The following is a 27,962-nucleotide window of genomic DNA, read 5'->3' as shown; positions in this document are numbered from 1 at the left end:
TTTTATTTCCTAAAAAAAAGGGAAAAGCTTAACATGTGGTAAAAAATTTATTGGCAAGTTCAAGTAATACAGATTCATATTTACAACATTTTAAGAACTAAAAAAATTGTTTATGATCTTAGTAAAGATTTTTTTTCACCACAATAGTTCTAAAATATCATCCTCACAGGGAAAAAAAAAAAAATGTAAAAAACATTTTAATAGAATTGACATGTCCAGTAAACCGGCTTGGGTGGTAAAGATGAACATGACGTCCACAGTGTCCCTTACAGCTACAGAACATGTATGAAGTAAGTATTGATAAGCGCCGCTCTTCTCTTTCATGTTGTTGTTGTATTATTAGTCCCATTTCAAAACCAAAATGTCGATTCACTTTTATTGAGACATATCCCAGTGGAAAGTAAGCACTAAAGAACACCAATCTATGCTGGATTCACATGGCTCATCACCGGCCTCCTTCATACAGAAAGGAAAAAAAAAAAAAAGGAAAAAAAATGTTGGGACAGTGTTATTAAAACATATTTGCACAAGTTAAACATTTTATACACTGTACTGTTCAGGGCTGTGGAGTCGGAGTCGGAGTCGGTAGAAATGTACAGACTCCAGCTTTAAAAAAATGTATTAATATTTCATAATTGAACTTTCATATGAATTTTATAAATGTTACTCAAATATATATGTTCTATCAAACTATGAACAACAGTGATAAGCAGTTCTGCTGGAGTTAGAGACATTTCTTACTTCTTGTGTGTCACTGTTCTCCACTGCCCTTATCTAATCTTATACTTGGTTAACCTCATGCTGCCCCAACCCCCCTACTTACAATGTATGAAACTGAAAGTGAAAATGTGTTGCAAATTCTTAGTAGTAAAGCTCCTCCTCTAGACTAGATGTTTACTAGGTGTGCGCCTTCCAAGCATCTCTCACAGCTGCTACTCAGAAGAGGAAGACTGTAAGAAGTATTATCCTTTCAACAAACTTTGCATCAGTTAACTGTGAGTACATGAGGAATAACAGTATTACTGACCACTATATCAGCTGTATGACCTGGCAATAATTTTGTACAATTGTTTTTAGGAAAAACAATTGTCATTTGGATTGTGAATGCAGAATTAAAGACCTGAGAATGTCAAAGAAGCATCACATTAAATCAGCTGTATTTGAACATTTCACCATCACTCAAGATAGAAAACATTATGTCTGTCAGTGTATGACAAATGATCCAGACGAAAACAAATGCAGTGAAGCCAAGATCAGTGCATATTCAGGCAAAGATAAAAATGCTCCTACCAGAGCTTCTAATCTAAAGAGACATTTACAGCGCTTTCATCCAGAAGTACTGAAAGCAGTGGATGAGAAAGACTGCATCCAAACCAATGAACCAGTGCCCAGCTCTTCCAGCCAAACAAAGGAGCAGAGAACTTTGCAGCCATCAGTTGCAAGATATTTTGTCAGTGACAAAGTTACTGTGACAATGACAGTAGATACATTTAAAAAACAGATCATAGAGCTTGTTGTACAGGATAGTGTGCCCATTTCATTATTTTCACGACCAGCTTTTGTGTGTCTGAATGGGGAAATGGCCCGCAAGCTTGGTGTTTCTCTGGAGAGAGAGAGAGTATTAGAAAATTAGTAATCGAAGAAGCTTTTAAACAAAAGGAAGAACTTAAAAAAAACTCTCAAGGGACGCTTTCTGCCTGCACACGTCACAGAGTGAACTATTTTGCCATCAATGTCCGATTTGTTTGTGACAAAAATGAAATAGTTACCAAGACATTGGCAGTAAAAGACACCAAAGCTCATCACACCAGTGAGTTTCTCCAGGTCTTGGCGGAAAAGGTTCTGCAAGACTATGAACTTAAAAAAGATCAAGTTCTTTCTGTCGTAACTGACAATGCTTCAAATATGATAAGTACTATTAAGCTAATGAATGGGAGTAATGATGGTGACCAGCAGCTAGAAGAACATTCTGGGTCCACAGACACAGAAATGTTTGAAATAGAGGAACACAGTATTGTAACTGAGGAGCAAACTGAAGTTGCTTCAGATGAACAGCAACATGATAGTTTAGATGATCTTGTTGAAACGGTGTCAATACGTTCTTTCATTCATCACATGCGCTGTGTTGTGCATACGCTACAGCTGGCTATAAGAGACAGTCTGCAAGAAGGACATGCTGCTGCACTGATTGGCAAGGTGAGAAAATTGGCTACTGTTGCCAGAACCCCTAAAGTTGACTCAATTTTGAAGAGACGTGCTGAAAAAGGGGCAATTATTGATCAAGCCACACGATGGGGCAGTACTTACTTAGGCTACGTTCACATTAGCGTTGTGCGACACAGCGTCGGGCGCCGCTGCGTCGCCGCATGCGTCATGCACCCCTATATTTAACATGGGGGCGCATGGACATGCGTTGCATTTGCGTTTTGTGACGCATGCGTCGCTGCGGCACACGCGTCAGGGCGCACAGGACGCAGCAAGTTGCATTTTTTGTGCGTCCAAAATCAAGCAAAAAAAGGACGCATGCGTCACAAAACGCTGCGTTGTGCATGCGTTCACATTTGCGTTGTGCGTTGCGTCGCCGACGCTGCGGCGCACAACGCAAATGTGAACGTAGCCTAAATGATTCAGCGCTTGGTTGAACTGAAAACCTTTCTTGTAGACATGGCTAACCCTCAACTGACGCTAAATGAAAGTCAGTGGAATCAGGTGACTGAGTTGGAAAAATTGCTAGAGCACCCATTTACAGTGACTAAAAAATTACAAGCAGAGGACTTAACTCCAGGTATTTTCTTAAAGGAGTGGAAGAACCTGATGTTTCGCCTGTCCCAAAGAGGAGGGTTAATTGCAAGTGGCATTGCTACATCAATGAAACGGAGAGAGGAGCTGCTATTACAAAATAACATTCTTTTGGCAGCTGTTTATGTAGACCCAATGCATCGGATTCTTCTAGATGATCAACAGCTAACTAAAGGAAAAGAAGCTGTTTGAAATAGCAGTAAGGATGAAAGGGTTGCAGAACAGTCAGGAGGAACAAGAAGAATTTGGTCGTCCTGCCACATCTTCACCCTCATCAACTGATGAAGAATTTAATTTCGAAAAATATTTGGATCACAAGGACCGTGCAAAGCGTTCCCACATAGAAGAAGAGTCATCCCCATCAAAGAACACAGCCAGTACATTTCAGCAGAATTTTTCATGTGCACTAAAAGAAATTAAGAAATTTGACCGTTCATCAAAAATAACAGTGCAACAAGCCATTCCTCTGTATCCTGACATTGTCAGAGATGTTGCCCGAGTGGTTACTGCTTTGCCACCAATCCAAGTTAGTGTAGAGAGGTTGTTCTCTGCTCTCAAAATAATTAGATCAGATTTGAGGGCATCCATGAAGGAGGATCTGACAGAGGCAATACTTTTTCTGAGGACAAATTTATAGATTTCGTCTTATTAACTGCATAACAGTGTTTATTGCATATTTACTTACAAGAGTTTAGAAAAGTTTATAAAAGTTATTTGCTATATTATAATTGTATTCTAATATAGTTTTTGCTCTAAGTGGTCTGATTACTTATATGATGGTGAGAAACTGAATAAGCACGATGTTAATATTTTACAACAGTAAATTTATTGTTACGAATTGGCCATTTATGAAGGAGTCAGAGCTGGAGTCGGAGCCGGAGTCGGAACCTGATAAAATCCAGGAGTCGGAGTCGCAACTGTGGCTTACCGACTCCACAGCCCTGGTACTAATACAAATGAGTGGTAAAGATGTACAAAGCCTTTCATCTGCAGATGTGGGCTTGTCAGATATATGTGTATTGCACTGAATCTCTGTTTTCCTTTTTAGAGACCATCTTTGGCTCCATGCAGATGTGTGCTATTCACAGACTGATTGAACAAGAAAATATTATAATTTTTGGGGCTATTCTTGTGTCCATTTTTTTGCTGACCATTGTTGGCAAAAAAAAAAAGACTTTCCATTTTTGATCCGAATTAAGGAAGAAAACTGACAACTCAAGTAGAAAACAAATCACTATGATGCCATCCATATGTAACCTGAGCGCTGTCCGCCTTTTACCATTTAATGACCCCTTAGGCTGGGGTCAGACGAGTGTGAAAAATTGTCCGATTTATATTCCACATTGTCACCAGTGTCACACATTTTGAAATGTACCAGATCAAATAGATTTTCCAAGGTTAATAATGGAAAGGCATCAATAGATATCCATTATATGGTTGATCCACATAAGATCAGATATTTTTGTGCAACTACAGACCTGAATAGGCGAGTCTCATCCAAAACAGAAGAGAAAAAGAGCACGCCGCAATTTTTTTTTTCCACAAAGACCGAGTGACACTTGAACAGCCCCACTGTATTACATTGGTCAGTGTGCTGTGTGATTTTACTTGGACACCACACATGTATATAATGCACTCGTCTGATCAAGCCCTAACTCAGTCAAATCCAGGCCAAAACCTTTCAATTATTGGAGAAGGTAAAGTTAATAATTCAAAATTATTAAGATCTCCTATACTAACCTCTGAAGCCACGACCGCCACCACCTCCTCTACCTCCCCTGAAACCACCACCACCACCAAATCCTCCACGTCCTCCTCTGAATCCACCTAAGGGGGGAAAAAATAGAAAAATCAGTACACAACCAAAATCCCAAGACTACAAATTCAGAGAAAATGTACATGTTTTTGTAAGTGCCAGTAAGAAGCAAAAACAGGTTAGGTAGGTTAATTAACAGTGATGAGCGAGCACACTTGTGTGCTAATATAGTATCTTCGGCGTGCTGGAATACTGTGTTCGAGTCCCCTCGGCTGCATGTCTACCAGCTGTGTATTAGGCAATCCCTGCATGTGTTGTGGCTGCCGAACGCACGCCGAAGATACCCTAATAGCACATGAGCATGCTCGGATAACACCTTAGCTGAGCACGCTCGCTCATCACTATTAACCATTTAAAGAGGTCATCCACTAGTGGATAACCTTATTGAAGGGAATCTGTCAGCAGTATTTTTTCTATATAATCTGATAGCAGCATAACATAGGGCAAGAAAGCCTGATTCCAGGGATGTATCACTTACTGGGCTGCTTGGTATAGTTTTCATAGAATCCCTGTTTTATGTCTGTTGGAGATGTAGCAGAGCTAAATCTTCTGCTTCACCCCATTCACACCTGACTAGCAGCTTCCTGTGTACACCACATTGTGAGCAACCTGCTACTCAGTGGTGGGGTTATACAGATTAGCTGGGTCTTCTCTGCAGTGTCAGCTCCTGCTGAGAAAATGTTGACTGCTGTGAAACTACAACACTCAGCCTAATCAGTGAACCATGGCTGGAATTAAGGTCTCAGTGTCTACATTATGGCGCTCTCAGATTAACCAGCAAAAGCCTGCTGACAGATTCCCTTTAACCCCTTCATGACGCAGCCAATGTCCGTTTATGTTTTTTCTCCCCTTCTTCCCAGTGCCATAACTTATTTTATTTAACCACAGACATATGAGGGAGTGTTTTTTTGCAAGGCAAGTTGTACGTTTGAAGGACACCATTTATTTTACCACACAGTGTACTGGAAAACAGGGGGGGGGCTCAAAGTGGGGAGGAAGTGTGAAAAAAAATGTAATTCTGAAATTTTTTGGAGTTGTCTTTGTGGTGTATATTTGGTGCTAGAAATGACCTTGCAATCATTACGGCAATACCAAAAGTCCAGTTTTTTGTATTTAAATGGTGGGGAGAAAAAAAAAATTAGAAGTTTGCAAAAAAAAAAAAAAAATTGGGGAGTTGCATCACCATTTTCTCAGACACATAAGCCTTTCATTTTTCGATCAATGAAGCTGTGCGACAGCTTATTTTTCACAGGCGAAACAGTTTTTATTGATACTATTGTGAAACTGATGTGACATTTTGATCGCTTGTTAAAGCATTGTTTTGTGGGATTGCAGCAACCAAAAGAACATCAATTTGGGGTTCTTTATTCCCCCCACCCCCCCTTTCCAGTGTTTACCGATCAGGTTAATTATTTTTATATTTTGATAGATCGGACTTTTCTGGACATGGCAATACCACGTGTATTTGTTTTTAACATCTTTATTTTTAATAGGGAAAAAAGGGTGATTTTAATTTTTTATTGTATTTGTTAGTCACCTTAGGACTGCATATAGGGAAAATCACGGTCTCCTTTGAAGCCCAGCCACAGGTAAAGTTTCAAAGAAGCTCTATAATGACAAGAACGAGGATCTTCCACAGAACCTCTGCTGTCATGAGCGCGTCGAGGGGCGCATGGAATAACACGCCCCTATGACGATGAGTGTTAAATGCTGCTGTCAGAGTTTGACAGGGGCATTTAACAGGTTAATAATTTGGGCAGAGCTCTGCTCCCCAAGTGGCTATTGGTGCCAGGACCTGGCTGTAACACACAGCCATCACCTGCTGGGTCATGCTGTATTTTATTTTGGGGGGGGGGGGGGAGAAGCAATAACAAAAATGCAATTCTGGGGTTTACATTTTTTTTCTCTCTTGAATAACGATTTCTGTATGGGTTAAATTTAAATGGTAATAGGCATATTTTCTTTAATTTCTTTATTTTAACAAAAGAAAATGGGGGGCAATTTAAATATTTAAATGTAAAAAATACATAAGATTTTAAAAAATGTTTCACTTTATTTTAGTACCTTTGGGCGACTTTATCCTGTGGCCCTTTGTTCTATATATAGAGTAAGGCTGGATCTCCTATGAAGTCTATCTCGTGGCTGGGCTTCACAGGAGTACCAAGCTGGTCACCATGGGAGTCTTCAGAAAGCCCCTGGTGGCCATGGTAACCCATCGGTACCCCACAATCTCATCAGGTGCCGATACGTACCCTCCATTTAAATGACTGCCAGGTTGACAATTCGTTAAACAGCAGCAATCAAAGAGGTTCAGATATCATCACTATGGAGATACAAATGACAAATACAAACCTCCACCTCCCCTGCCGAATCCACCTCTGCCACCACCCCCTCGTCCACCTCCTCTTCCACCACCACGTCCACCACGTCCTCCTCTTGGAGGGCCTTTCTCACCAGGCGGCCGAGGAAGGAACCGTTGTAGAGGTAACAGCTTTGCTGGGTCAATATAAAACTGTGGAGTACAAAACAGTCAATGCAAATATGTAACATCACAAAAAAATACTGGAGCAATAGAAAAAATCCAGCAAACCCCAAAGAAAAAAAATGTAGAATGTTAAAACTTCACATTTAATGAAAGACCATTAAAACATATTAAAGGGGTATTAGAAAAGGGGGTCATAAAAAAAATGAGAGTAAGAATGGCGCGTTTCGAACTAGCATGGTTCCTACTCATACCCTATGATATGAGTTAAGGTACCTTCACACGAAACAACTTTGTAACGACATCGCTAGCGATCTGGGACGTTGCAGCGTCCTGGATAGCGATATCGTTTAGTTTGACACGCAGCAGCGATCAGGATCCTGCTGTGATGTCGCTGGTCGCTGAATAAAGTCCAGAACTTTATTTGGTCGTCCGATCGCCGTGTATCGTTGTGTTTGAAAGCAAAAGCAACGATACCAGCGATGTTTTACACTGGTAACCAGGGTAAACATCGGGTTACCAAGCGAAGGGCCGCGCTTAGTAACCCGATGTTTACCCTGGTTACCAGCGTAAAAGTAAAAAAAACAAACAGTACATACTCACCTGCGCGTCCCCCAGTGTCTGCTTCCTGACACTTACTGAGCGCCGGCCCTAAAGTGAAAGTGAAAGCACAGCGGTGACGTCACCGCTGTGCTGTTAGGGCCGGAGCTCAGTCAGAGTCAGGAAGCAGACGCTGGGGGACGCGCAGGTGAGCATGTACTGTTTGTTTTTTTTACTTTTACGCTGGTAACCAGGGTAAACATCGGGTTACTAAGCGCGGCCCTGCGCTTAGCAACCCGATGTTTACCCTGGTTACCCGGGGACCTCGGCATCGTTGGTCGCTGGAGAGCGGTCTGTGTGACAGCTCTCCAGCGATCAAACAGCGACGCTGCAGCGATCGACATCGTTGTCGCTATCGCTGCAGCGTCGCTTCGTGTGAAGGTACCTTAAGAACCATGGAGTTTATGAATCATGTGAATAGATCTCCCTATTTGGATGAATAAGACAGTCACAAAAATTTCTGCAACAAATCTTCTCAGGAGATAATAGTGTCCTCAAGCTATTCTGGCCAACTTCAAACAGTGCATGCAATCTCAAAAGCAAAAAACAAAAAAACTGACAGAAGGAAAATAGAAATAGCAAATAATCTGCAAACTTGCAGAAACTCTCAGTCTACCATTTTCTGCTTAGGTCTTTAACCCGAGAATAATGTTTTAACCACTTACCTTCTGTAACTTCTTAAAAGATGACGCTTTCATATTTTCAGAAAGTTTAATCGAAAAATACTAGTTGAAGCAATTAAGGAAGCTGTCAATTTAAAATGATATATGAAATATTGGGAACACAGAAAAAAAGGAATTACCACTTAGCAAATCTCATAGGCAACAGTGAATATTTTGTTGCGGTTAATTTTCCATAGACACATCACACATTTACTGCTTGTTTATGATGTTTTAGAAATGCCCTTCCATATTTAGCAGGTAGTCTGCACAACTTTGAGAGCATGCTGCAGAATTACACGACATAATCCATTCTGCCGTAGTTTTCTTTTATTATAAAGCAAAAAGTGAAAATCACCAGCAAATTCACACATTACAAATGCAGATTAAAACAATTTCCACAGTGAAAAACCCACTGTATGTGTACAGGACATGGCCTTAGTGCTTAGGCTGGGTTCACATTGCGTTAATGGCAATGCGCTGATGGCATCCGTTACATAGCGGCACTAACGCTATGTAACGGATGCGTTAGCGCACCCATTAGCTGCCATTATGTAGCGCATCGCTAACGCATGTCATAATCGGCATGCATTAGCGATGTACTGTCATTCTGTGACGGACCCTCAGACGTGGTCTACAGCGTTTTCGGGTCCGTCACCACTAGCACAGATGAAGCATCTGCGCGATCGCATAACACGATTTTTAAAAGACACTTGGGTTGCGCAGTCCGTTTAACGCATGCGTTGCACGGACTGCACTAACGCAATGTGAACCCAGCCTTAGACTCAAGAACAGGTTAACTGCATGAAATCGGCACAGAGCAGTCAGCAATCTGCAGGGCAAACAAACCTAAAAGGAATTCATCAACAAGAATTACACTAGAAATTACTTTTGTGATCAGCTGCAACCTGAATCTTAGAAAACATGTAGGATCTCAGAGAATTTACATTTAAAGCGAGTCTGTTACCAGGTTTTTACTACACCCATCTGAGAGCAGCATGATGTAGAGGGCAGAGACCCTGATTCCAGTGATTCGTCACTTACTGGGCTTCTTGCTGCTGTTTTGATAAAATCACTGTTTTATCTGCTGCAGCCCTGTATAACTCTGCTCACACAACTAATTGGCATTTTTATTTGTGTACACTGCCTAGGCAGAAAGCTACTACTCAGTGTTGGGTATGGGGTTACACAGAGCTTAATAACAGAGGACTACATGGTGGCAGGTTTACTAGTCCACTAGCGATAATCTCATTCTTATAAAACAGTGAGCTTATCAAAATTACAGCAAGCAGCCCAGGTTTATGCCCCTAAAGTATACTGCTCTCATAATAGGTACCAAAAACCTGGTGACAGATTCCCTTTAAGACATTTCTGTACACATTTGCATTTATATATTGGTAACATTGGTCAGGAGTGTCTTTGTACAAATAATGTAAATGAACAGTTTTGAGGTCAAATGGTAAGTAATACAATTGTCCAATACGCTTGCTTACTTCCAGGGTACAATAAATGGTCCTAGTCGTATGTTGAATCCATAACATATGAATGAGGGGACACTATAATCTCATCACATCAGACCACACTATAATGCTAGCCAAATAATGTGGAAAACATGTTTATAAAGGATACAAAGTCTCTCAACTGCCCAAATATTTCATCCACTTTTCCAATCTGTTCCTTATTTTCCAGGTAAATTGGGGCGTTGAAGTATGGCACTTTGCTTTCTTCTGTGATACACTTACACACCACGTCATCTTCACATGGATGCATGAACTCTCCAACCTCTGCAACATCAACAAAACATTCAGCTTATTAGTCTTCTCAAGTTCTGAAAAATGTTCACGAGCAGAGGACAAGCGGGTCTGGACAAGATGAGTTATCTTCCAGAACGACTGTCACGAAGACCCAACACTACACAACCAATGAGTGCCCCCCAGACAGAATTCACACTGCATAGCAATGTACGTGGGTGGTATAGGCATACAGTGGTATCACTATAGAGGAGTAATCCACTAGGCTATTCTACACCCACAGAATAAAAATATAAAAACATACAATGGCCAGATGGAGGCCGACCGGACACATTTGCCCTCCTCCAGGTGAACGTGTTCCTATGGGTATGTACTACTCATGCGGTGTCCAAGCATATACACTAAATATACACCGGCTCCATCAGCTCCAGTATGAATCGGGTCAACTGTTCATTATGGTCAATTACAGGCATTTTACAAATAAAAAGTGCATTCCCATGAGGTTGTCTAGATTGAAGCCTGATTAATTATTGACAAGGATGTAAAACGCATCTGAATTTTTATTCCCCCATGGTCCGCCACCAAAACTTGCTGGCGCGACCTGTTCTTATGTAGAAATGCTATTTCTACACAGGAGTGAAGTGGCCACTGACTGGCCGCAGGGATTGTGTGACATCACACTATAACACGGTGTATCGCTGGGAGAGACCATGCCGACACCGCTGGAATGGTCCCAACGGTAAATATAAGTGTTGTTATTTTATAAGAGGGAAAACATACAGATTCAGAAGGGGTTGTCCGAGCAGTGGACAACCCCCTTAAATATGATGTACATATCATGCATTGCTAAGTTCAGTTTAATAAAAAGTTTTTTTTTCTCAAAAAGCCAATGTATCATCTAAAAGAAAAAAAATGTAAGGGAACAAATAAAATTTAATAAAGTTTGTATTGCAACGTACCAACAACATACTCTGGTGGTCCCTGGTCATATCCTCCTCTGTTAAAGCCTCCACGTCCTCCACCTCTTCCTCCAAAGCCTCCTCTTCCTCCAAAACCACCTCTTCCTCGTCCTCTATCGCCACCTCCTCTTCCACCCCACCCGCCACCACCTCCTCTGCCGCCGCCTCCTCCACGATTAAAGTTTCCTCTTCCGCCAAAGGACATCCTAAACACACAAGAGAAGGGAAAAAAGATTCTTTAGAAAAATTATCTAATTGGTAATGTAGTGATCATTGTGAAGGTCATCACACTGCTAGAGCTTTATAGATATGCCTTGTAGGTACCATAATTCACAAAGAAGTGGTCTGCAACTCTCAGAAGAAAATGTCCTGCAACTTCCCTACAAACTAGCGAGTCTGCAAGTACTAGGCTATCATGGAAGCCACTGGGGCTCTGATTTGTATTAGACCTCATTCAGATGTCAGTGTTTTTCAACTATGCAAAAAAAACAGTGTCAGGTCAGTGTGATCCAGATTTTCACATATGGATAAATTACAAAGCTTCTCCTACAAATTACAAGGTAAATCGCGGATAACGTACGGATTGTCATCTGCGAACTGTCATTGATTTTTATGGACCCATAGACTTGGGCCCAAGCAGAGGTTGAGCTACATTTTTTACAGATGGCTGAATATACTGCTCTTAGCATTTTTAGGAGTATTGCAAGCCATAGCCGGGTTACAGGTGGTGGAGTACAGAATTTGCAGTAACTCCTGTTTATAATCCACAGACATACCAAGTGGCATTAGATAGTAGATAATACTTTATTTGGGATCCTTTACACACTCTGTGTCTGCTCCATATATGTGGCAGATCACTGATGTTTATCTATTTAAATGCTGCTGTCAAACACTGAAAGTCACATTTAAATGACGCAATCGCGGTTGCGCATGCTCATTAGTGATATACATTCTGGTATGTCAGTATCTCCATCTCTCCCTGTATATTATACCCATCAACTCCTCTATTAGGCTTTGGTGACTTTGGTTGCAGCATAATGCAGGTGGATAAGATCACAATGCAAACCCTAGAGTTCTAGATCAAATTCCAAAAAATTGGAACCAATGGCGTTTTTTAGCTGGTGACTTTTGGATTTTTGACACCGCTCAAAGCCTAGGCAAATTAATCATAATTTTACTCCACAAAAGTAGCGTAATGTCCAAGAGCTCTGGTAACATTTGTGGAGGTGGCATATGGCAGATGTAAGATTCAACAAGTTCATTAAGTGGTGCATACTTCAATGAATTTGACGCATCTTACGCCAGCTTTCCTTTCATAAGTCTGATGTACAAAGCACCAGATTTAACCCTCCGTCAGGGGCAACTGATCTGACAGGCGCAGCTCACTTAGTTTCATTTCTCTATTTTCAGTGGTTTGTCTGGGAAACACCATCCTCCCAGTACCTTCCTAACTTTAACCCCTTCATGACCCAGCCTATTTTGGCCTTAATGACCTTGCCATTTTTTGCAATTCTGACCAGTGTCCCTTTATGAGGTAATAACTCGGGAACACTTCAACGGATTCTAGCGATTCTGAGATTGTTTTTTCGTGACATATTGGGCTTCATGTTAGTGGTAAATTTAGGTCGATAATTTCTGCGTTTATTTGTGAAAAAAATGGAAATTTGGCGAAAATTGAAAATTTTGCAATTTTCACATTTTGAATTTTTATTCTGTTAAACCAGAGAGTTATGTGACACAAAATAGTTAATAAATAACATTTCCCACATGTCTACTTTACATCAGCACAATTTTGGAAACAACATTTTTTTTTGCTAGGAAGTTATAAGGGTTAAAATTTGACCAGTGATTTCTCATTTTTACAACAAAATTTACAAAACCATTTTTTTAGGGACCACCTCACATTTGAAGTCAATTTGAGGGTTCTATATGGCTGAAAATACCCAAAAGTGACACCATTCTAAAAACTGCACCCCTCAAGGTGCTAAAAACCACATTCAAGAAGTTTATTAACCCTTCAGGTGTTTCACAGCAGCAGAAGCAACATGGAAGGAAAAAATGAACATTTAACTTTTTAGTCACAAAAATGATCTTTTAGCAACATTTTTTTTATTTTCCCAAGGGTAAAAGGAGAAACTGGACCACGAAAGTTGTTGTCCAATTTGTCCTGAGTACGCTGATACCTCATATGTGGGGGTAAACCACTGTTTGGGCGCACTGCAGAACTCTGAAGGGAAGGAGCGCCATTTGACTTTTTGAATGAAAAATTATCTCCATCGTTAGCGGACACCATGTCGCGTTTGGAGAGCCCCTGTGTGCCTAAACATTGGAGCTTCCTCACAAGTGACCCCATTTTGGAAAGGAGACCCCCCAAGGAACTTATCTAGATGCATAGTGAGCACTTTAAACCCTCAGGTGCTTCACAAATTGATCCGTAAAAATGAAAAAGTACTTTTTTTTCACAAAAAAGGAGATTTTTGTGTACTCACCGTAAAATCTTTTTCTCCGAGCCACTCATTGGAGGACACAGGACCATGGGTGTTATGCTGCTGCCACTAGGAGGACACTAAGTAAACAGAAAGATTAACTCCTCCTCTGCAGTATACACCCCTTCACTGGATACAATTTCAACCAGTTCGGTAGTAAAGCAGTAGGAGCATGAACAAAGACAAACTATGTCAAAACCAAAGAAGTAACAACAAGCCAAAACAGGCTAACAGGGTGGGTGCTGTGTCCCCCAATGAGTGGCTCGGAGAAAAAGATTTTACGGTGAGTACACAAAAATCTCCTTTTCTCCTACGCCTCATTGGGGGACACAGGACCATGGGACGTACAAAAGCAGTCCCTGGGTGGGGAGCAATATGCTAATACCCCATGTACCACCAGCTTACTGAGGTACCGATGTGTGCAGAATGCGCCTGCTGAGGGCAGCGTCTGCCAAAGCCTGAGTATGGATGAGGTAGTGCTTCGTGAAAGTATGCAGACTGGACTAAGTCGTAGCTTTACAAGCTGATGTGCGGACGCTTGGTGCCGAATGGCCCAAGAAGCACCGACCGACCGGGTGGAATGCGCCTGAATCCCAGGTGGGACAGGAGTGTTCCTGACACGATTGGTTCCGCTATTCAGGAATCCTATCTACTTGGCTAGAGTGGCCTTTGAGGCAGGTAGACCCTTCCTATGTCCCTCCGGAAGCACAAAGAGGACATCCGACTTACGGAAGGGAGCCGTGTGAGATATGTACCTCCGAAGAGCTCAAACCAGATCCAGAGTATGGAGAGCTTTCTCGATACAATGAGTAGGTGCAGGACAGAAAGACGGCAAGACAATGTCCTCGGGAGAGGTTCTCAAAACCACCTTAGGGGGGGGGGGTCGGCAAGAGAGCCGCCAACTCAGAAACTCTCCTAATTGACGTAATTGCCACTAGAAAGACCACCTTCGATGAGAGGAGGGTGAGAGAGATGTCCTGCAATGGTTCGAAAGAGGCCTCCTGAAGAACTCCGAGAACCAAGTTAAGATCCCATGACGCCAAAGGCATTCTATAGGGAGGGACCACCCGGGAGACTCCTTGGATGAACGTCTTAACCGGCAGTCTGGAAGCGATCCTTCGTTGGAATAGAACAGACAAGGCGGACACTTGTCCCTTGAGCGAGCTTAGGGCAAGGCCTGACTCTAAACTTGATTGGAGAAACTCCAGAATGGACGGAATGGAAAAGACTAAGGGCAAACGTCCATGGGTATTGCACTATGAAAAGAAGATACGACAGGTGCGATGATAAATGCGCATGGATACGGGTTTCCTAGCGCGAATCATGGTAGAAGGACCCCCGGAGAGAATCCGGCTTGGGCTAAAATCCAGGATTCAACGGCCACGCCGTCAAAGACAGTGTCCCAGAGTTCTGATGGCAAATTGGGCCCTGGAAAAGAAGGTCCGTGCGATCTGGAAGGCGCCAGGGGGTGTCGGCGACCATTTGGACGAGTTCCGCGTACCATGCTCGGCGCAGCCAGTCAGGCGCGACGAGAATCACCGGTCTCCCCTCTGCTCTGATCTTTTTGATGACTCTCGGAAGCAGAGGAAGGGGCGGAAAAATGTATGGCAGCTGGAACGGGTGCCACGACAGAACCAGGGCATCTACTCCGATGGCGCGAGGATCGTGGGAACGGGCAATGAACTGGGAAACCTGATTGTTGAACCTCAAGGTCATGAGATCCACATCCGGCGTCAGCCAGCGAAGGCAAATCTGCTGGAAAACTTCCGGATGGAGGGACCACTCGCCCGAAGCAAGACTTTGGCGACTGAGGAAGTCCGCTTCCCAATTCTCCACGCCCGGTATGTGGATCGCCGATATGAGCGAGTGATTGGTCTCTGCCAAGCGCAGGATGTGGGAGACTTCGCGCATGGCTGTTCTGCTGTGGGTTCCCCCTTGTGGTTGATGTACGCCACGGCTGTGGCGTTGTGGGATTGAATTCCGATGGGATGACCTGCGAGAAGGTTGGTGAAAGTTGTGTAAAGCGAGAATGATCGCTCAAATTTCCAGGATATTGATTGGGAGACGTGACTATCTCGTGGACCAACGACCCTGTGCCGTGTGGTGAATAAAAATTGCACCCCAGCCAAAAAGGCTGGCACCGGTAGTCACCACTAACCAGCGCACAGGAAGAAAGGATTTCCCTTGGTTCAAGGAAGACTGTAGTGTCCACCACCTGAGGGTCTGCCTGACCTGTGGGGGTAGATGAAAGCGACGGTCGAGAGGAACCGGGCTTCTGTCTCAGGCTAAAAGGAGCGCCTGTTGCAAGGGACGGGGATGGCACTGCGCAAACAGAATGGCTTCCATCGCCGCAACCATTTTTCGAGGATGCGCATCGCAAAGCGAATGGAGTGAGGGACTGGGCGGAAGAGCCTGTGCGCTCCCTGTTGTAAGGATAGAACCTTCTCTGGAGGGAGAATGACCAGCCCGCGGGAAGAGTTCAAAATTATGCCCAGGAAGGAGATTTGCTGGGCCGGCACTGGAGATGATTTCTCGAAGTTGATCTTACAACCCAGGCGAGAAGGAGAATCCACGGTGATGCTCACCGACTCCTCGCAGGTAGACTGGGACAGACCTCTGATTAATAGGTCGTCCAGATATGGCAGGACTACCACTCCCCGAGCGTGAAGAATGGCCATGACAGCCGCCATGACCTTTGTGAAGACTCTGGGGTCGGTGACAAGTCCGAAGGGCAAGGCCACAGACTGGAAGTGTACTTCTTGGGCTGCAAAGAGCAGGAACTGTGTGGATAGGCATCTTTTGATGTCTATGAATGCAAGGCACTCTCCTTTTTCCAGGGACGCGACAACGGAACGGAGGCGGTCCATCCTGAAGTGTCGGACCCGTACGAATTTGTTTTAGCAGTTTGAGATCCAGTATGGGCCGTAGAGTCCCGTCCTTCTTTGGGACCACAAAAAGGTTGGAGTAAAACCACGTGAACCTTCGGTCACGAGGGACTGGAGTGATGACACCGTCCTTTTGAAGCGCCTGTATGGCGTGAAGAGTAAAAACTCGATTTTTGTATCCGGAAGACACGAGCTCTCTGACCCACTCGTCGTGAACGACCGAGAGCCACTGTTGACGGAACGAAAGAAGGCGTCAGCCTACGTTGTCAGTATCAGCCGGACACGCCAACGAGTCATTGTGAAGGGTAAAGGGATGCGGACGGCTCAGGGGCAGATGGCCTGGGTCCGGGTTTCCAGGAACGGTTTGGTCTGTATGAGACCTGGGAAGTTCTGTTGTCCCGACGTCCCGAACCAGGGGAGGACGACGACAAACTGGAGTTGTTATGAAATGACCGGAATCGAAACTGCTGCTGATTCCATGCTGGAGAAGAAGTTCACTTTTTTTTTTTTTTTTAATCCGGTAGCAACAGAAATGATTTGGTCTAGGTTTTCCCCCAAATTAAACGACCCGCTTGGTAAGGAAGAGAGGTCAGCGACTTTTTGGAAGCAGAGTCTGCTCGCCAATCGCGGAGCCATAGGGCCCCCCCCCTGATGGAAATTGCGTTAGCAGCCGCTTGCGCTGCGCAATTAGCCGCATCTATGGAGGCGCTAACGACAAAATCTCCGGCCTGAGCTAACTGGTTAACTAGTCTGGCCGTCTCTGGGGGAAGATTACTGCCGTGGACGGTAAAGGTCAACACCTCAGCCCAGGTCACCATTGCCTTAGCTACCCAGGTAGCTGCAAAGGATGGAAGGAGGGCTGCTCCTGAGACTTCAAAGACTGAGCGAGTCAAATAATCAATCTGGCGGTCAGAAGGGTTTTTGACTGATGAATCGTCTGACAGAGAGAAGATTGTTTTGGATGCAAGCCGCGACACGGCAGGATCCAGAAGGAGAAAGAAGTAAGCCCTTCACCAGATCCCTTGAGAAAGGATATTTAGCTTCCGTAGCTTTTTGAGCCGTAAAGCGCTTTTCTGCTCCCTGTGTTTTGGATAATATCCTGAAACTCAGGGTGATTATGGAGACTTCTTAAAAGATACGTGTTCCTGAGAGGAAGCAGATTCATCGTCCACCATTAATGCCTGACCAATAGAGGAGTCTGGGTTAAAGATTCCTCCGACTCATATACTGAGCCCTGTACGCTGCGACCCTCAGGGGAGGGGGAGCGAGAAAATGAGCTTGCAGAAGCTGAAGCTCGCGCGTGTACGGGAGATGGGGAAAAGGTCCTTTTCCTGGAACCCCGGGAGTCCCGTACAACGGTGCGCCCCCTGTGGTCGGACAGCCCCGCACCGTTATCAGATTCCGTCGCAGCCGACGGAGATGAATTCTGGTTTAAGGAGGACCCAGGATTCCACTGAACGTGCGCGGCCCACTCCGGAAACGACATAGGAAGTGGCGGCAGAAGGCGGCTGCGCACTGGCCAGGTCACAGTTCTGGCACAAGGGGGGACTGTGGGTACTTGGCAAGGCAGACTTGCAAGTGGCACAAATGGTAAAAAAATACAGTGTGCTTTTTTCTCCCCTTTTTTCCATAGATTGAGACATAGTGAATGTCTATCTCCGATAAACCGCAGTAGCAGTTATGTGAGCCGGGAAGGGGTTAAGCTTTTCCCTATGCAGCGGAGCAGCTTACCCACGGTCCTGAACTGGTGTCCCCAGGGAGGAAGAGGGGGAGGTAGCGTTTTCGGCTGTATTTCCCTGTAGCAGTGGAGTCCCAAGATGGCGCCCGAGATTTACAGGGCTCTTCTCATTCAAAACGAGAAGCGCCTGAACAGTGAGCGGGGCTCCAGCGTGGGCGGGTTTTTGGAACTGCGGCCTAGTCCGGCTGGAGAAGCCGGGGACTAAATTAGTGGAGCCGGCCGACGAAGCGCTCTGGCGGCCGCGACGCCGCGCCTAACGATCGTCGCTGGCATTTAGCCAGCGGTACCTCTCCCCAGGGACCCGGACCGCTTCTTCCCACGCCGGTAGCGTGAGGAAGATAGTACTCACCAAAGGAGGGACCACCTCCAGCTCAATCGATCCTCCCTGTGTCGGGGGACGGAGAGCCTCCTGAAGCATGCTTGCCTTCTCAGGGGACTTACAGCTGTGCCTGCCGCATGGAGATTTTTGCAGGGTTCTTCTGCGCCTGCCACAGGGGGCTTACGGCTACTGTGGGGACTACGAGACGCCAAGATGAGGGCTTGAGTGCGGTGGAGCCCGGGAGATGCACATAAGAGGTAAACTCCATGTGCTCGCCATCTTACAGGGGGGGAGATCGGGACCGTATAGGAACCGTCGCCCTAGCGTAGATTAGGCGTGCCCCATACGTCGCAGGAGAGGGACGGGGAGGTATACTCGCCGTGCTCGCCTGTTGATGGTTCGGGGGAGAGCGGACCCTATAAAAAAAGGAACCCGTCGCCCCCTTCACTCCGTTAAGTAAAAAATTAAAAATTTACAGAAAACTAAAAACTTTAAAATAAAAATTAAAATAAGAAAGTTGGGGCCTGAAAACAGACCCAAGTGCCTCCTACAGACACTAAGCAAGAACTGGTTGAAATTGTATCCAGTGAAGGGGTGTATACTGCAGAGGAGGAGTTAATCTTTCTGTTTACTTAGTGTCCTCCTAGTGGCAGCAGCATAACACCCATGGTCCTGTGTCCCCCAATGAGGCGTAGGAGAAAAATTCTTTTAGCCTCAATTTTTTAATTTTCACATGGGCGACAGGATAAAATGGATCCTAAAATTTGTTGGGCAATTTCTCCTGAGTACGCCAATACCTCATATGTGGGGGTAAACCACTGTTTGGGCGCATGGCAAGGCTCGGAAGGGAAGGCGCGCCATTTGACTTTTTGAATGGAAAATTAGCTCCAATCGTTAGCGGACACCATGTCGCGTTTGGAGAGCCCCTGTGTGCCTAAAAATTGGAGCTCCCCCACAAGTGACCCCATTTTGGAAACTAGACTCCCCAAGGAACTTATCTAGATGCATAGTGAGCACTTTAAACCAACAAGTGCTTCACAGAAGTTTATAATGCAGAGCCGTGAAAATAAAAAATAATTTTTCTTTCCTCAAAAATGATTTTTAGCCCAGAATTTTTTATTTTTTCAAGGGTAACAGGAAAAATTGGACCCCAAATGTTGTTGTCCAGTTTGTCCTGAGTACGATGATACCCCATATGTGGGGGTAAACCACTGTTTGGGTGCACGGCAGGGCTTGGAAGGGAAGGCACGCCATTTGGCTTTTTGAATGGAAAATTAGCTCCAATCATTAGCGGACACCATGTCGCGTTTGGAGAGCCCCTGTGTGCCTAAACTTTGGCGCTTCCCCATAAGTGACCCCATTTTGGAAACTAGACCTCCCACGGAACTAATCTAGATGTGTGGTGAGCACTTTGAACCCCCAAGTGCTTCACAGAAGTTTATAACGCAGAGCCATGAAAATAAAAAATCATTTTTCTTTTCTCCAAAAATTTTTTTTAGCCCTGAATTTTTTATTTTTCCAAGGGTAACGGGAAATTTGACCCCAATAGTTGTTGTCCAGTTTCTCCTGAGTATGCTGATACCCCATATGTGGGGGTAAACCACTGTTTGGGCACATGCCGGGGCTTGGAAGTGAAGTAGTGATGTTTTGAAATGCAGACTTTGATGGAATGCTCTGCGGGCGTCACGTTGCGTTTGCAGAGCCCCTGATGTGCCTAAACAGTAGAAACCCCCCACAAGTGACCCCATTTTGGAAACTAAACCCCCAAGGGAACTTATCTAGATGTGTGGTGAGCACTTTGAACCCCCAAGTGCTTCACAGAAGTTTATAACGCAGAGCCGTGAAAATAAAATATCATTTTTCTTTCCTCAAAAATAATTTTTTAGCCTGCAATTTTTTATTTTCTCAAGGGTTACAGGAGAAATTGGACCCCAAAAGTTGTTGATCAGTTTCTCCTGAGTACGCTGGTACCCCATATGTGGGGGTAAACCACTGTTTGGGCACACGTCGGGGCTCGGAAGGGAGAGAGCACCATTTGACTTTTTCAACGCAAGATTGGCTGGAATCAATGGTGACGCCGTGTCGCGTTTGGAGACCCCCTGATGTGCCTAAAAAGTGGAAACCCCTCAATTCTAACTCCAACACTAACCCCAACACACCCCTAACTCTAATCCCAACCGTAACCACAACCCTAACCCCAACACACCCCTAACCCTAGTCTTACCCCTAATTCCAACCCTAACCCTAAGGCTATGTGTTCACGTTGCGGATTTGTGTGGATTTTTCCGCAGTTTTTGAAAAATCTGCAGGTAAAACGCACTGCGCTTTACCTGCGGATTTACCGCGGATTTCCAGTGTTTTTTGTGTGGATTTCACTTGCGGATTCCTATTATGGAGCAGGTGTAAAACGCTGCGGAATTGCACAAAGAATTGACATGCTGCGGAAAATACAACGCAGCGTTTCCGCGCTGTATTTTCCGCACCATGGGCACAGCGGATTTGGTTTTCCATAGGTTTACGTGGTACTGTAAACGTGATGGAAAACTGATACGAATCCGCAGCGACCAATCCGCTGCGGATCCGCAGCCAAATCCGCACCGTGTGCACATAGTCTAATTCTAACCCTAGCCCTAAGTGCAACCCTAGCCCTAAGTGCAACCCTAGCCCTAAGTGCAACCCTAGCCCTAAGTGCATCCCTAGCCCTAAGTGCATCCCTAGCCCTAAGTGCATCCCTAGCCCTAAGTGCATCCCTAGCCCTAAGTGCATCCCTAGCCCTAAGTGCATCCCTAGCCCTAAGTGCAACCCTAAGTGCAACCCTAAGTGCAACCCTAAGTGCAACCCTAAGTGCAACCCTAAGTGCAACCCTAAGTGCAACCCTACCCCTAACCCTACCCCTAACCCTACCCCTAACCCTACCCCTAACCCTACCCCTAACCCTACCCCTAACCCTACCCCTAACCCTACCCCTAACCCTACCCCTAACCCTACCCCTACCCCTAACCCTACCCCTAACCCTACCCCTAACCCTACCCCTAACCCTACCCCTAACCCTACCCCTAACCCTACCCCTAATGGAAAAACAAAAATACTTATATTTTCTGTATTTTATTATTGTCCCTACCTATGGGGATGATAAAGGGGGGGGATTTATTTACTATTTTTTTTATTTTGATCGCTGTGATAGCACTTATCACAGCGACCAAAATGTGCAGGAACGAATCTGACGGCTGGCAGATTCGGCGGGCGCACTGCGCATGCGCCCGCCATTTTCCAAGATGGCGGCGCCCATGAAGAAGACGGCCGGACACCGGGAGGGACATCGAAGCTAGGTAAGTATGGGGGGGTGGGATCGGAACACGGGGGGGGAGCCGACAGGAGGGAGGAAGGGAGCGGAACGGAGATCGGGGCAAAAAGGACGACTGGGGAGGCGATCGGTGGGGTGGGGGCAGATCGGGGTCTCCAGCCATGGCAGATGCTATTGCAGCATCGGCCATGGCTGGATTGTAATATTTCACCATTTTCATAGGTGAAATATTACAAATCGCTCTGATTGGCAGTTTCACTTTCAACAGCCAATCAGAGCGATCGTAGCCACGGGGGGGTGAAGCCACCCTCCCTGGGCTGAAGTACCACTCCCCCTGTCTCTGCAGATCGGGTAAAATGGGAGTTAACCCTTTCACCCGATCTGCAGGGACGCGATCATTCTGTGACACAGCATATGCGTCACAGGTCGGATTGGCACCGACTTTCATGACGCATACGCTGTGTCACAGGTCGGGAAGGGGTTAAAGGCTGTGTGAAACCTGAGAAGCCTCTTGTGCTTCAGAGCTGCAGGAGATCAGATATCGGTGTTTTGGCTTCTCCGGCTCATTGCCCCTGAACGCGTCACACATTTGACGATTAGAATTTGCTGTTTTTAGTCATCCCAATTGTTTTTTTAGCTTGTTTTATGAATAGCTAGCGCTAAATTTGTGGATTTGTCATAAAAGGTTTTGTTAGAAATAAGATTGTGCTTCTCAGGCACATTGCGCCCTAACACATATTCTCTCTCTTGCTTCAGCTTTTCTTCTGAAATGGCGAGGAGAATATTTGACTTGTCCAATGCCCTTCATGTTGAGCAAGTGCAAAATATACTGCTTGCTGATGAGACAGACCCCTTACAGCTAGAAGATTTAGGGGAAGAAAGTGACATTGCTTCAGAAGATGATGTGGAAGAATGTCCAGATGTGTCTGATACAGGTCAAGATGGAGAAAGTGAGGAGGATGCTCAAGACATAGAAACATATTACTTTTCTGGTTATTAAACATTTTTTTTTTACACCTGATTATATGTATTCTCATTTATTACATTCCTATTAAGGTAACTGATCACTTTTAGAGCATTGAAATTTTTAAAAAAGGAAAATATAGCCAATTTTCTAGCCTGTGCCGGACAGGCGCAATGCCTATAAACTCGTTATGAAACATATTGCCCCTGACGGAGGGTTAATGAATCAGGGGCAAACATTCCCAGATCCGCTTTTCAAAGTATGTTTTTTTCTGAACTGTTTCATAATAAAACATACAGTGTTGCAAAATGCAGCCAAACTGATTCAGGTTGCCTTTGGCTCAAGTAACATGAATCAGATGACAGGTTCCTGAGTTATGTTTAGGGATTGTGAGGTTGTTTCAGTATTTCTGCGTCAACAAGTAGCAAAGGTGAAGTTGTCTTTAAAGGGATGGCCGATACGAGTTATGGACACCACTTTTAAGGGCTGATATATAGCATTCTATAATTCTGTATATAAGCCCCAACCCGACCTGCAAGACAAGAAAAACAGATTTTATTATACTCATCTGGGCAGTCTGGTCTGATCTGAGTGGTGTCGCAGGTCTTGGTCCGGTGCCTCCCTTCTTTTTGCGATGCCGCCCTCTTTTTTGAATCGTGTGGATTACGCAACCATGCATCATCCACAGACGTCTCCCCGGCACCGCGATCCTGCGCAGATGTACTTCTCTGCCCTGTTGAGGGCAGAGCAAAGTCCTGCAGTGCACAGGTGTCAGGAAAGGTCAGAGTCCCAGCGCCTGCAGGACTCTGCCCTTGCCATGGTAGAGAAGTACGCCTGCACAGGAGTGCGATTCAGGGGACCCAGTGTGGATGATGTAGGATGCGTCATCCAAACAAAGCAAGAAAGAGGACGGCATCGCAAGAAGACGGGCGGCATCAGACCAAGACCAGCGACACCCCTTGGACCAGACCGCCCCACAGGTGAGTATAATAAAAGTTATTTTATAGAACGCTGTATATCAGCCCTGAAAGGAGGTGGCCGTAATTCGTACTGGCCAAACCTAGTGAGAGGTTCCCTTTAAACCACGGCTGTGGAGTCAAAACAAAATGGACCGACTCCTAAAATCTACTACATAATTGTCTAAGGGTCACTTCCATCTTTGTCTTTCTTTCTGTCAAGAAAGCTGTGTATCCACCAGACTTATGCACAACACAACTGATGGTCCCAATCCCATTTATAAGGCAAGAAACCACACTTATTAAACCTGACAGGGCACACCTGTGAAGTGAAAACCATTCCCGGTGACTACCTCTTGAAGTTTATCAAGAGAATGCCAAGAGTGTGCAAAGCAGTCATCAAAGCAAAAGGTGGCTACTTTGACGAACCTAGAATATAAGGCATAATTTCAGTTGTTTCACACTTTTTGTTAAGTATATAATTCCACATGTGTTAATTCATAGTTTTGATGCCTTCAGTGTGAATGTACAATTTTCATAGTCATGAAAATACTGAAAAATCTTTAAATGAGAAGGTGTGTCCAAACTTTTGGTCTGTACTGTACTACGTGGCTCTGTGCTGTATACTACGTAACTGGGCAATATACCATGTCACTGGGCAATATACCACGTGGCTCTATGCTCTGTACTACGTCGCTGGGCAATATGCTCCGGGCAATATGCTACGTGGCTCCGGGCAATATGCTACGTGGCTCCGGGCAATATGCTACGTGGCTCCGGGCAATATGCTACGTGGCTCCGGGCAATATGCTACGTGGCTCCGGGCAATATGCTACGCGGCTCCGGGCAATATACTACGTCACCGGGCAATATACTACGTCACCGGGCAATATACTACGTCACCGGGCAATATACTACGTCACCGGGCAATATACTACGTCACCGGGCAATATACTACGTCACCGGGCAATATACTACGTCACTGGGCAATATACTACATCACTGGGCAATATACTACGTGGACATACATATTCTAGAATACCTGATGTGTTAGAATCGGGCCACCATCTAGTGTATAATAAAAGGGGTACAATTGTACATTGCAGGATGTGCTGTAAATGTTTTTATAAGAATTTGGGAAAATTATGAAATGTCCTATAAATGTCTGTTCTGTTCCTGATCTAAGGATTTCGGCTTTTAGTGCAGATGAATCTGTGCTGCACTTTATATACATGCTCAATGACCAGTGCTGTGGAGTCGTAGTGGAGATGAATCTGTGCTGCACTTTATGTACATGCTCTGTAGTGACCAGTGCTGTGGAGTCATAGTGGAGATGAATCTGTGCTGCACTTTATGTACATGCTTAGTAGTGACCAGTGCTGGGGAGTCATGGTGATGAATCTGTGCTGCACTTTATATACATGCTCAGTAGTGACCAGTGCTGTGGAGTCGTAGTGGAGATGAATCTGTGCTGCACTTTACGCACATGTTCAGTAGTGACCAGTGCTGTGGAGTCATAGTGGAGATGAATCTGTGCTGCACTTTATATACATGCTCAGTAGTGACTAGTGCTGTGGAGTCGTAGTAGAGATGAATCTGTGCTGTACTTTATATACATGCTCAGTAGTGACTAGTGCTGTGGAGTCGTAGTAGAGATGAATCTGTGCTGCACTTTATATACATGCTCAGTAGTGACTAGTGCTGTGGAGTCTTAGTGGAGATGAATCTGTGCTGCACTTTATGTACATGCTCAGTAGTGACCAGTGCTGGGGAGTCATGGTGGAGATGAATCTGTGCTGCACTTTATGTACATGCTCAGTAGTGAGGCAGTGTTGTGGAGTCATAGTGTAGATGAATCTGTGCTGCACTTTATGTACATGCTCAGTAGTGACCAGTGCTGGGGAGTCGTAGTAGAGATGAATCTGTGCTGCACTTTATATACATGCTCAGTAGTGACCAGTGCTGTGGAGTTGTAGTGGAGATGAATCTGTGCTGCACTTTATGCACATGTTCAGTAGTGACCAGTGCTGTGGAGTCATAGTGGAGATGAATCTGTGCTGCACTTTATGTACATGCTCAGTAGTGACCAGTGCTGTGGAGTCATAGTGGAGATGAATCTGTGCTGCACTTTATGTACATGTTCAGTAGTGACCAGTGCTGTGGAGTCATAGTGGAGATGAATCTGTGCTGCACTTTATGTACATGCTCAGTAGTGACCAGTGCTGGGGAGTCGTAGTGGAGATGAATCTGTGCTGAACTTTATGTACATGCTCAGTAGTGACCAGTACTGTGGAGTCGTGGTGGAGATTAATCTGTGCTGCACTTTATGTACATGCTCAGTAGTGACCAGTGCTGGGGAGTCGTAGTGGAGATGAATCTGTGCTGCACTTTATGTACATGCTCAGTAGTGACCAGTGCTGGGGAGTCGTAGTAGAGATGAATCTGTGCTGCACTTTATGTACATGCTCAGTAGTGACCAGTGCTGGGGAGTCATGGTGGAGATGAATCTGTGCTGCACTTTATGTACATGCTCAGTAGTGACCAGTGCTGTGGAGTCGTAGTGGAGATGAATCTGTGCTGCACTTTATGTACATGCTCAGTAGTGACCAGTGCTGGGGAGTCGTAGTAGAGATGAATCTGTGCTGCACTTTATGTACATGCTCAGTAGTGAGGCAGTGCTGTGCAGTCCGAAGTCAGGGAAATTGAGGCGTTGGAGGTTTGGCTTACCAACTCCACAAACAGTCATACACTGGCATGCTTTGTTCAAGTTTATGTGGGAAGAGGGAATTTTTCAGACACTAAATGAAAATATATCATCGTTGGCCTTGTATGTGTTAGTTTGAATTAAAAGGGTATTAAGCTGAAAGTTCTTCCCTATCCATTAGATTGGGAATAATTTCCCTATTGCTGGGGATCCAACCACTGGAAACCCCGATTCTAAGATTCTGTGATCTAAAGAGTCCCATCTGACTGGAGTGGTGGACGATCATGCGCACTGCAGCTCTATTCATTCTTATGGGAGTGCTGTAGATACTGAAGCAATGCTTGGCTACCTGGAGCACCCCCTTAAGAATGAACACACACGGGACCCTTCATAACCAGGTTCTCAGGATCGGTGGGGTGGTCTGCGGTCGAACCCGTGGACAGAGGATAATTTACAAACTTGAGAGTTCTGGATAAAACAAGTAAGACATTGCATATCATAAACCTGGGAACCCATCATGGCACTGACATTACGTGGCCATATTCTGCTGCTCGGCAGCCTGTTCTTCATACATAATAATGACACCAGGTAACGCTGCACTGCCTATATGGCCCGTGTGAACAGCACCGCTGCAGTAGCCAGCCATACATACGACCATGTGACAAGGGAGGCAGAGAAACTTGCGGCCCACCTGCTCTTGGGCGCCACAGCACAGGGACCGCAGCCATGTAAGTAGCACGCACGCAGACCGTCACCCACCTGCCTGTCCGTATCCCGACCTGCGGCGCTCCTCTCCTCCACCACTACACGTGGGACTAGCTGTGGTCACTTCCGGCGCTTCCTGATGACGTCACTATGTAGAATGAAAACCAAAACCGTTAAACTTTATTGAAAGCGCACCCGTTACCAGCCTTCTGCCCTGAAACACATCGCAGCTAATATTCCGTTTCAGAGTTTGTAAATGAGGAAATAATGTAACAGCTACGGAGCGCTACTAACAGCAGACATCCGAGGGTGTTGCATTCGGCCACCAGGGGGAGCTAGTTGCTGCAGTCAGTGAAGAGTTTCAGGCTAACTACACGGCGACTTCGGTCACGTGACAACAAGTCTTAAAAAGTTTGATGGAAAAGTGTGCACAAGTTGACTGGAAAACGTGTGTGTCTGTGTGTATCTATTCACACATATATCTATAATTTTATTTTCAGACAACTTGCTCACAGTTTTCAATCAAATGACTTTTCCAGACTTAATGTCACGTGACCAAAGTTGCCCCACATGCTCAGCTTTGGTGCAAGGCGTGCAGCTGCCCAGGGGCGCAAGAGATAATGGGCCCACTTCTGCCTGCAAAGCAGGTGGCATGGTGCATTATGATGAGCCTTTGGACTGCAAACTGCAAAGGGCCCTCATATCGTTCTTGCACAAGGGCCCTCCTGCCTGTGTCTGCCTCTGTATATATGTATATTATATACGTACAGTTGTGCTCAGTTTACATACCCCGGCAGAATTTTTGCTTTCTTGGCCTTTTTTCAGAGACTATGAA

General features: G+C 45.1%; 1 protein-coding gene across 1 annotated transcript; it reads right to left on the bottom strand.

The window, feature by feature from the left end:
* Positions 1-33: 33 nt before the first annotated feature.
* GAR1 (GAR1 ribonucleoprotein) lies at positions 34-27,320 on the bottom strand. Its single transcript, XM_077278942.1, has 7 exons — positions 27,182-27,320; positions 11,067-11,272; positions 9,986-10,140; positions 8,363-8,422; positions 6,968-7,127; positions 4,540-4,626; positions 34-456 (listed from the first exon to the last, which is right to left on the bottom strand). The coding sequence occupies exons 2-7, from the start codon at positions 11,269-11,271 to the stop codon at positions 446-448; spliced, it is 678 nt and encodes a 225-aa protein (XP_077135057.1). The 5' UTR covers position 11,272; positions 27,182-27,320; the 3' UTR covers positions 34-445.
* Between the last annotated feature and the right edge of the window lie 642 nt (positions 27,321-27,962).

Source organism: Ranitomeya variabilis, chromosome 1 (genome assembly GCF_051348905.1).
Source record: "Ranitomeya variabilis isolate aRanVar5 chromosome 1, aRanVar5.hap1, whole genome shotgun sequence".
Taxonomy (NCBI): domain Eukaryota; kingdom Metazoa; phylum Chordata; class Amphibia; order Anura; family Dendrobatidae; genus Ranitomeya; species Ranitomeya variabilis.
Note: the sequence above shows the minus strand (reverse complement) of the source record. Positions and strands in the feature narration are given on the sequence as shown.

Bases quoted from the DNA above. Each gene is read 5' to 3' on its own strand.
- GAR1 (XM_077278942.1), bottom strand. From the start codon at position 11,271: ATGTCCTTTGGCGGAAGAGGAAACTTTAATCGTGGAGGAGGCGGCGGC. The intron at 8,423-9,985 runs GTATCCTTTATA...TGCTTCAACTAG, and splicing joins TTGGGCAGTTGAGAGACTTT to TATTTTTCGATTAAACTTTC. The intron at 4,627-6,967 runs GTTTGTATTTGT...TTCCCCCCTTAG, and splicing joins ATTCGGCAGGGGAGGTGGAG to GTGGATTCAGAGGAGGACGT.